The following is a 10,844-nucleotide window of genomic DNA, read 5'->3' as shown; positions in this document are numbered from 1 at the left end:
CACAACGCCTCGCGCAGAAACTTGCAGCGCAGCGCACGTTAGTATTTGTATTATTTAATAATCTAACATAGCCTATTATTTAAATACTTTCACAAGCCACATTGTGGCTTACTATTCACATTAAGGGTAACAAGCAGGCACGCTGCATGCCATGCACTGCACATTAGAACAAGTTTGCTTGTGAGTGTAAATCAGTGGCTTCCTCAAAGAAAAAGAAAGGAGGGGAAAAAGCGTTGGAAACATAAGGTTCGGGCCTCGGCGCGGGTCGGACGCATTTTAATGATTAATGCTCGGACGTCGATTCGGGTCGGACAAAAAACTGTCGGACACGGCCCACACGGGTTCAGAACTGACAGAAAAAATTGGCCCGATCCCAGCTCTAATCTACAAGCTCACAATGCGTCCACCCCGTCCATCATTAGCCGAGTTTCTTAAAGCAGGTCAAAATAATAATAAACAAATAATAGTTGGAAATAGTTGGATTTAAGATCACAATGCGTCCGTCCGGCCGTCCGTCTGTCTCCCGCCACTGTTGAGCATGAGCAACCTTGCAATCCATGTATTTGACTCTTTTTATTTGACTCTTTTTATTTGACCACCACTCAGTTCACAACAAGGTGTGATTTTTTCTACACAGTTTGATGTTGAAGGCTAATGTCAAGTACAGTACATATTTCTTTCTGTTTGGAGTTTTTGGTGAAGGAAATCTTTTGTGCCATCCACATTATAATATCCGTGGAGGGGCCTTAATTATAACTATTGAAAAATAGCAGACATACAAGCTCACAGCGCGGCACCGAGTGCAGCGCTGCGAGCTTGTAGATCTGCTATTTTGGAAAGGTCGTGAAAATGTGTGCAAATCTTTGAATTATGTATTTTTAAGCAAACTAATCAAATTTGAGATGGGGGTCCACGTGAAAAGGGTTGAGCACCACTGACACCACTGACACACATAGGTTTTTCAAAAAACCTTAGAAGGATTTGAAACATTCAAAGACTTGCACAAATTTTCAGCAGATCTACAAGCTCGCAGCGCGGCACTCGTGCCGCGTTGTGAGCTTGTATATCTGCTATTTTTCAATAGTTAAAGCACAAAATAAATCGTAATAATGCGTTCCCAGTCTAAATGGCTTAAAGCCACTCCCCCTATGAAGAACATTCATGGGGGGCCCGCAGTGAATCCTTGTACCCAGGGCCCAGAATTTGGTGCGACTTCAGTTATTTTACGACTCACCTATAGATTTAAATAAAGCACAGCTATATGTGTTATTGTGATTAAGGTTTGCCTCACACAAGAGCAAAACATTCAACAGACCTTTTTTTTGTGTCTTTCTCCTGTCTTGAGACAGACTGGTTCACAGAATTTTCAAATGCTTTCGCCATTCAAAGATTGTGGCATACTATAGGTGTCTGGCTTGTCGTTCAAGCCAGACACCTATGCCACAATCTTCTAACCAAGGAAGCAGATCTTCCTCTTTGCTATGACAACACTTTCAAGAGGTGACACGATAGTGAAGGAAGGTGAAAAACATTTTGTGAATTGGCAGAAAAAAGATTAAATAGGAACCATTAGCGCAAGGAACTATTTAAGCATTAGGCTTAATTACTGGGGGAACGGCAGTTGGTAGTGCTATCACCTCACAGCTAGAAGGTCCTGGGTTCGATTCCCGCCGGGGACACTAGGCGTTGGGGGGCGTGTTCTCTCCTCCGCGTCATCAGTGCCCATACCCTAGGTGGGGTTGGCAAAAGGGCCTTTCTGTGTGGAGTTTGCATGTTCTCCCTGTGTCCCCTAGGGTAGGTACCCTCATAAAAAACATGCAGTAATCCTGGTCTCTAAACTGCCTCCCCCTAGCCAGCCTGATGGAGGGGAAAGGAACTGGTTGGAATAATGTGTTCCTTCCATGTGCTACGTCCAACCGGGGAAACTCCCCCCTGTCAGGTGAAAAGAAGCTCCTCATGCATAGAAGGAAGCATGAGGTCAGTCCGTTGTGAACCCCAGGTTGGCAGAGGGAGTGTAGCACCCAGGTTTACATTAGATAATTGACATCGGGTGAAAGAAATTGTGGGATAAAAAATAAAATCAAACCTCGGTTCGAAGTGGAGCGGTGAATCTGAGCAGCTATACCCTGTGTGTGTTGCTAAATGCCTAAACTGTAAACTGTGCCTGTGAGTGAGTGGTGAGTGTGCCTGGCCTGCACAAAACAGCGCCCCTCCTTTAAGTAGTGTGTTGTGTGTGGCCACTCAAGGTATTGCCAGGCTACGGACACGGCCAGCCAGCCAGCCAGCCACCCAGCCACCCAGCCACCCAGCCACCCAGCCAGGGACATACCCACGGACATACCTGTCTATTGGGAGCGCTTTCACCGCTCCAAAAAATAAAGGCTTTTAGGCCTATAGGCTACTGAAAGATATTTCTGTTTTGTTGAGTATTTTTTGTGACAAAACGACATAGCTTGGCAAAGTACTCAATAGGGATATGGAAGAAAAGGTAATTTTATTTTGGTGAATTTACATTTATCGGGATAATGGTGAATAGGCCCACATGAGCATGAATGTCCGCCGCAAGAGCGATTAGAAAAAACTGCTCATCTTTGCATGACTCGTAGCCTATCATTCACCTAATTCAGTGGTTCTCAAACACTTTCATGTCAAGGACCCCCAAATTAATATGTATTTGGCCAGAGACCCCCATCATACAATATTTTGTGCCAGGGACCCCCATACAAGATGTGTTAAAATTATTCAAAAAGTAGCAGAGCCACCGGTACATGCTTGCAACGTGTGTCGTCGTGACAGGTTGTGAACATGTAGATCTGCTATTTTCAAATACCTGATGTAGGCCTATTATATAGGGTTAACATAGTCAAACAAATTGTTATGCTATATGCTTTGAGAACCACTTATATAAATCACCTCACAGTCACATGTACGTGTTTCTTCACAAGGCTGCAGTCTCTGAAAATGTCCACAGTTTCTAACAGGAAGTGAAGCAGTTGTGGTCTTCTAAGAGACTGACTGCATGCAGTCACTGTAGGCCTACTGTACACCTGCTGGAACATTGGTTATTGTGATGTACACCAGCATCAGTCATATTTCTGCTCTGTAGGTGAGCTCAGCATATTCAGGAAGTGACCTAAAATACAGTGCAGTGGTTTAGTCCAATCATACATGCAAACATCTTTGCCTGCTCTGCTCCTCAACCATCATGCTCTCTGTAAACGCAGACAAATACTGTGCTTTATATATAACCCTGTGGTATTTATTTCTATCTTCAAATGGTAAGTCACTCCCTTGTATGAAAATATTGATACACATACAGTAGGTCTATATGGTAGTAAACCTTTTAGTCCCTTTTTCTTGATGGAGGTTTAAAAGGCGGGTGCAAATCAACTTAGAAGAATAATCAGGTTATTTTTAATTGTGTTGTGAATTAAACTTATAATTGTATTTGAACTCACTAACAGCTATTTAGACAATGATTTTAACATTACAGCAATTGATATGTGACAAAAAACTAAAAATATTATTGGACTCAAGTCTCCATGGCATGAGTAATCAATAGAAAGAAAATCATGTTGGGGGTGAACTACCCCTTTAATTATGTTAATGTCTCTTTATATCTTCATTTACCCTTCCTCCCTGTAGGTGAGGGTTATTGCCAGGATTCCCTTGACACAGTGGGTGGAACACTGGGCTCCTCTGTGATGCTCTTGTGCCGTTTTGGAGACACATTTGACTGGGTGACATGGTCCCACACCACTGAGCCACTCAACCTCACAACCAAAGGGAAGGTTCTTGTCAACCTCACATCCAAAGGGAAAGTTCACTTCCTGGATCCCCGCTATGGCCGATTGAAAGTGTTCCCCTTCCAGGGCAGTGAAGGGAACTTTTCCATCCGCATTGATGAGCTTCAGCCCTCTGACCTGGGGTGTTACCGCTGTGAGAAAGGCAACGAGTTCCGCCAAGTACAAGTTGAACAGGCAGAACAGGGTGAGAAAACAATACATGAATATTAAGTCAATAGAAATATTATGTAGATTTGATTGACTGTGCATAAGGGAATCCAATGAGTGTCTTGCCCAAACTATCAAGTTCAAAATAGTAGTAAAAGTGTCAGATTTATTGATTGATTGAATACTTTATTAACAATTTGCAAACAGTACAGCAAGTACAATTAAGCAAGAAGTGCTAAAAGGATAACACCAAAAGCCTTGATGGCTTGTTTCCATTGTGGTCCTATGTAGCCTATTCAATTCATCATGAAGACATACAATCCAATACAAATCATCATCAATATAGGAGCAATACATGGAAATATATTTACACTTTTACAGCTGGTTATAGGCCGTTCCACATTTTGTGACAGAATAGTCCCACAAAACAGTTTTGACGGATTCTTTACTTTGCAGTATAATTTTTCAACATGGATAGCCTTATGGAAAATGGATCTGTAGTTTAGCACTTTCTCACTGTATTGAATGAATTACAGTGGAAAATCATGCAAAGTAAAATCTCCAGTGACATCCTCCAACAGTCTTTTCTGTGTCATGTCTTGTCTCTTGTGCAATTTCTCCTTTCTATGTGGTCACAAACCCTATACCTAGGCATCGTTTCTTGCGAGCTAACATTTCCTGTTAAATGCATCTTCATAAATCTACCACTTCCTATTCAGGTGCAGAAACGAGTGCAGACAATATCAAGCTGTTAGTTTACGTGTCAACCGGGGTGGCTGCTATCATCCTGGTCCTGAGTGCCTGCGGCTACTGCTGTGTGAAATGTGCACGTGAGTTCTTCAATGTCCTCTGTATAATGTCCGACATCCATGGCTCTAATCCTTGTAGATCAGTGCTTCCCAAATGCCAACAGTGGGTCCTATTTTTGGGTCACAAATAAATATCCCATTTTATTTTATTTTATTTTATTTTATTTTATTGTTTTCATTTCAATTTCTTTCCATTATTATGTAAAAAGATGTTAAAAATTCTGATCTACATGCTCTCAACGAGCCGCATTACAACACACAGTGAGCTTGTAGATCGGCTATTTTCACTACTTCCTGAAGTGGTTAATTCATAATGGATTTGTGTGTGTTTGGTCATGGGGAGACCAAATGTATCCTGAAAACGTTTAAGAACCAATTACTGTATAGAATAGATCATGGATGAAGCAAATTCTGGCAAAACATGTTTTGCTTGGTACAGCAGAGTATATCGTATTCATGTTGAACCTGAACCTCTTGCTCTGCCGTATTCTGTCCAACAGGCTCTCATGCTTGGTAAACTTGTAGCCAAAATAATTATCTTAACAGAGTGGAAGACTTCTGTCGTTCCATGTTTCACTAAATGGCTTAATGAGTTTGTACGGTATCACTGATACATTTGGAGAAGCTGCGTTACAATAAACAGGACAGTCTAGAAACATCTGAATACATCTGGGGTCCTATCACGGGTCATCTCGACTCTGTGTGACTGCTCCACTTTATACACATTTTATTATATGTGTCCAACTCTTGTATGCTAGGTTTTAGTCATGTTTTATATGCATTATAGTCTGGTTTCTGTTAGTCTTGTTATGTCTTGTTAATGTATATTGACAATATTGTCATATATAAAACCACTAAAAACTAATAGGCTATATATATAAAAAGAAAGTATAGGTGAAAATGTAAAAAAGAAAAACTAAAAAGATGCATGGACGGACGGACGGACGGACGGACGGACGGACGGACGGACGGACGGACGGACGGACGGACGGACGGACGGACGGACGGACGGACGGACGGACGGACGGACGGACGGACGGACGGACGGACGGACGGACGGACGGACGGACGGACGGACGGACGGACGGACGGACGGACGGACGGACGGACGGACGGACGGACGGACGGACGGACGGACGGACGGACGGACGGACGGACGGACGGACGGACGGACGGACGGACGGACGGACGGACGGACGGACGGACGGACGGACGGACGGACGGACGGACGGACGGACGGACGGACGGACGGACGGACGTCCGTCCGTCCGTCCGTCCGTCCGTCCGTCCGTCCGTCCGTCCGACAGACAGACAGACAGACAGACAGACAGACAGACAGACAGACAGACAGACAGACAGACAGACAGACAGACAGACAGACAGACAGACAGACAGACAGACAGACAGACAGACAGACAGACAGACAGACAGACAGACAGACAGACAGACAGACAGACAGACAGACAGACAGACAGACAGACAGACAGACAGACACTTTGGACACAATGATTGACTGAAAAATTGATTTATTACTAATATAAAAAATATATTTTATTCCATTTTAGAGCTTTGGAATGAATGTCCCCCAGACTACGAGAACAGCCCTGCCAATATAGGTAGGCTACAGTGACATATAGAATTTCCACTTCTGCAGCACATACAGTACATGAACCCTGGTAGAAATCAGCAGTTCTTTGGGATGAGGTGGTTCTTCAGTGTTTCTATGGTTCTATGAGTTGGTTGTGGCACCTTTTAAAGAACGGATCACTTAATTGGTGCTATTGATTGATTGAATATTTTTTTGATTGAATATTTTATTAGGCAGAATGTAATACAGTCAAACACTTGGTCTAAGGAATAACACCAGTCTTTGCATTGTTGTTTCTATTGGGGTCCTTGGTATTCGATTCATCAACATATAAAAATCAATATTATCATACATATAAAAATATATGTATAGAAAAGGGTGGGTAAAGAAGGGAGGGGTCGCTATCTGAGGGAGACGTGTTAGGCTAATTACCTCCCCCTTTGGCCTCCTGATGGGCGAAATTTTAACCCATTCTAACCCTAACCCTTTTTTGAGGGATGGGGTCAGGGCATTCCACTGCTGTTCCAATCCTGTAGAAAGATAATTTACTATAGTAGGACCTTGTGTTCACAGTATATGAGCGATTGAATGTAGGAGTCTCAGAAGAAATGTTGGAGAACCCAGACGTATCAGTGATGTCAGTCATCTCCAAATTTGAGCACTGTTTCAGCATGCAGATGTTACCATGGCGAGGACGCATGCACAGTACATGCGGCGGTATCAGTGATATCTGACATTTGGGCATTGTTTCACCCGTTTTATGGTGTTCCGTGTCCAGGCCAGTATGTGACGTCATGTCAGTACTATGACATCAGAGTACTCTAAACAGACAGTGGACAGACAGACGGCGGACAGACAGACATTCAGTAAATTAATAGTTATAAAAGATAGCACAATTTGTTTTTAGAGTGTACTGCCAATTAGCTGGTGCCACTTTTAATTAGAGGAGGGGGTTTCTTGTTGCTTTCAGACATGGACTTTGATAGGTGACCATGATTCCATTCTAATAATTCTCATTTAAGTGAGTGTTCTACCACAGTGTGTATACTGAATGATATGGATTTGGATGGATGTGCATCACAGACGCAAACGATTTTTCGACGCAAATGTGTAAACCATATAGTACACCTCCTGCACTGTGCACTGCTATGCAAAGCATTCCTCTCCATTAACATTGGATACATGTTCAGTACAGACACTGCAGCAATGTGATGGGAATTGGGCCAGACATTTGACAAAACTGTGACTAACAACATTTTCCTTTTAATGTTTTTTTTTTATACTGTACTAGCTGTAGTATGCAGTTGCACACCTTCAGGAGGTGACACAGAGAACATAGACAGAGCGGCCCCGCATGAGAGTGGTAATCAAATCAGTACTCACTCACTCACTCAACATATCCTTTCCAGTTATTGTTAATAAGCACATAATCTGTATATTGATTTGATATAATATTCATAATGTGTTGTATGTTTTTCTTCCTTTAGGAGCCTACAATAATCCAGCTGTTTATGGTGTGCGCATTACCTTTGTTTCTCTTACTGAATTCCATCCATCTTTGTCTTCTGTTATGTTTTTTCTTCATCATCAAAGTACCATGTTGCACACCTTTACAGTTAACTCTTTCCAATATTAATTTAATATATTACAAACAGATTCCCAAATAGCAAAACTGTGGGGGAAAAGGCCTAAAGTCTGATCAGTTTTCAATGTCTGTTCACTCCATAGACAATGATGAGCATGACCCAGACAGACGTTCCAGTGAGCTAACCAATGACCAAGATCCTACTGGAATTATATGCCATCCAGCAAGAAACCAAACAGTGCAGACTGACATTCAACAACATCCGACCACAAATCAACGCAATTTAACCAGAATGAAGGGCCAGGGCAGAAATCAAGGTTTTCACAGAGGTACTTAATGATCTCTAGACACATTGTATTTATTGTTTTATTTTATTTATTTGACCATAATGATATTTAACATATTATTATTTTGTTGCCATTATCATGAATTCTCTATAACATGAAATTAAATTGAACATCGGTTCCATTTTAGAGCTCATCAGCCGATTACGACAAGCAAGTCTCAATCGACATTATTATGGTAACATTTATATTTACTACATCACAGGGAATTTTATGCATCTCCCTCATTCTTCTTCTTCTTATTATTATTATTGTTATCACACTTCACAGCAAACCAAGCTGAGATCAACCGGCAGCAAGCTACATCATCACAAACTGAGAATCATCATAGAGGTAAGTACAGTAACTGTATGCCATCATACTAACTAGCCTATTGTATAACAGTGAAGAACACACGCACGCACGCACGCACGCACGCACGCACGCACGCACGCACACACACACACACACACACACACACACACACACACACACACACACACACACACACGTATGTACGTGCACACAATCTGTTTCCTTCATCCTAAATGTTTTCTTTTTTCTGCAGTCAGTTTTTGGAGGAAGAAGAAAGATGAGCAAAGTGAGTGGCAGTAATTTGTTGATTTTTGAAACGGTCAGAATTACATTCTGTGTTTCATTCATTTGTCTTTAATCTTCTCTTTAATCCCTCTCAGAATGTGAATATAAAAACCCTATCTACAACAACAGCACAGACCAGCTCAACAAACTGTAAACAGGAACCACTCTTCTAAGAACAAAGGGAAAGCATATGTTTACAAATGATGTGAAACTGTTAATGATAATGATACCATTACTTTTATGTATTTCATAGCCTGCACTGTCTGTACAACTTGTCTCTCAACTTGTTTTCAGCATATCTCTATCCTATGGATTTATTTTGCCTTCCACTCTGCCCTCTAGTGTTTACCTTTACTGTGTATTGTAAAGAAAGACTGGTTAAAAAATATTCAAATGAAATTGCAGTACTGCATAGCTTATGAATGCTTTATTTCCATGAAGAATTTGGTTTGCTTTGTTTTGTTGTTTTGTTTTGCAAATAAACCTTAACCCACAAATATAGTTGTTGCAGATCTATGGCTTTTTATCTGGATTGTTTCATTTTAACCATTTTGTACATAAGAAATAAAGGATTTTATTCCAAAATACCATGTCTATTTTAGATGAGGAATTATTAAACATTTAAATTCAAATGAATTTCCATGACTCGCCTTGCTTTTTCCCTTTGGAAATGTATTTCCTCTTTCACACGCATGGTGATGCTTTATATACAAAATAGCCTCTTAAATATTTCTATTTATGCGCCTATAACAAATTATTGCAGTGTTAGACCTACTCATTACTTATTTTTATTTTTTACCAACAATAATTTTATCTGAGTAGATACCGATAGTAGGCTTTTCAAATGGTGGTATATGCATTTTTGACTGATACAAACTATAGCCTTTTCTTTGTATTGCCATGTAAGCTTTTTCTTCAACCCGGCCTCTAGTCTAGAGACCTTCCTCCCATTCATTACAAGTCAAGTACTGTACTTTTAAAATTTTGAGGTAGGCCTATTTTTTTTTACTTGAGTATTTCCAAATCTTTTACTTCTACTCCACTACATCACAGGGGCAAAAATATTATAGGCCTACTTTTACTTCACTACAATTACTTTAGTTACTTTGTAGATTTTGATTATTATTACAAGCATACATTTATATAGCCTATTTCAAAAGATCAAAAGATTTTTATACATTTGAAAAATTGAAATGAGAGATTATTTATAATGTTCTAAAAGTATACTTTTACTTTTGGTACTTTAAAGGAGTAGTTCACCCTCAAAATGACCTTTTTTCTATTGATTAGTCACGCCATGGAGACTTGAGTTCAATAATATATATATTTTTTGTAGGCTATTTGTCGTATTCCTAAAAATGATTATAGTAAATTTACCCCCATTGATTCTGAATGGGGTCAGAATCAATGGGAGTAGGTCTACATTTACTTGACCCTTGACCCTAAATTTACCCCCATTGATTCCCCAATCCATCCAGGGCCATGCAGTTGGGTCCCCATCCAGAATGAAATGGGGATACATTTACTATAGGCCTAATACATTGTTTGTAGACTACATCTTGAATTCCGGACTTTTATTTGTAACAGAGTAGGCTATTTCTACATTGTAGTATTGTACTTTTTCCACTAATTACTAAATTAATTAAATGAATTACTAAAATAATTTGTGACTATAGGCCTAAATTCGCCTAATATTTCCCAATCCTGAATGTCATACATGTATTTAAATGTCTAGAATACAGGAGACAGGCAGAACAGATGCCCTGCAGTTCTGCCAGGGTTGTCAACATTGGACTGTCAGAATCCAGGAGATTTATTTTTGGGGGGTGCGCGGAACTCCCCAACCGGGGTCTGGGGGGGTCCTCTCCCCAAAACGTATTAATAGATATATTTTCCTGTGTTCTGTTGAATTTTGTGCATGTTTGATACATATATCAGGCTTACTTTACTAGCATGTGTACTAATATGCCAAATGTAGGTGTACAG

At 40.6% G+C, this 10,844-nt stretch overlaps 1 protein-coding gene across 1 annotated transcript; it reads left to right on the top strand.

Moving 5' to 3' along the window:
• Positions 1 to 1,481: 1,481 nt before the first annotated feature.
• On the top strand, positions 1,482 to 9,112 carry LOC308289979 (uncharacterized protein; the record flags this gene model as incomplete). The annotated part of the gene is made up of 11 exons (XM_080731758.1): positions 1,482 to 1,521; positions 3,646 to 3,990; positions 4,673 to 4,783; positions 6,328 to 6,378; positions 7,642 to 7,713; positions 7,838 to 7,864; positions 8,079 to 8,264; positions 8,410 to 8,457; positions 8,550 to 8,612; positions 8,827 to 8,859; positions 8,954 to 9,112. The coding sequence occupies 11 exons, from the start codon at positions 1,482 to 1,484 to the stop codon at positions 9,010 to 9,012; spliced, it is 1,035 nt and encodes a 344-aa protein (XP_080587884.1). The 3' UTR covers positions 9,013 to 9,112.
• Positions 9,113 to 10,844: the final 1,732 nt, after the last annotated feature.

This window comes from Nannobrachium achirus, assembly GCF_963921795.1.
Source record: "Nannobrachium achirus genome assembly, chromosome: 8".
In the NCBI taxonomy this organism is placed as follows: Eukaryota; Metazoa; Chordata; class Actinopteri; order Myctophiformes; family Myctophidae; genus Nannobrachium; species Nannobrachium achirus.
The sequence above is the reverse complement of the archived record's forward strand: the minus strand, read 5'-3'. Positions and strand labels throughout refer to the sequence as shown.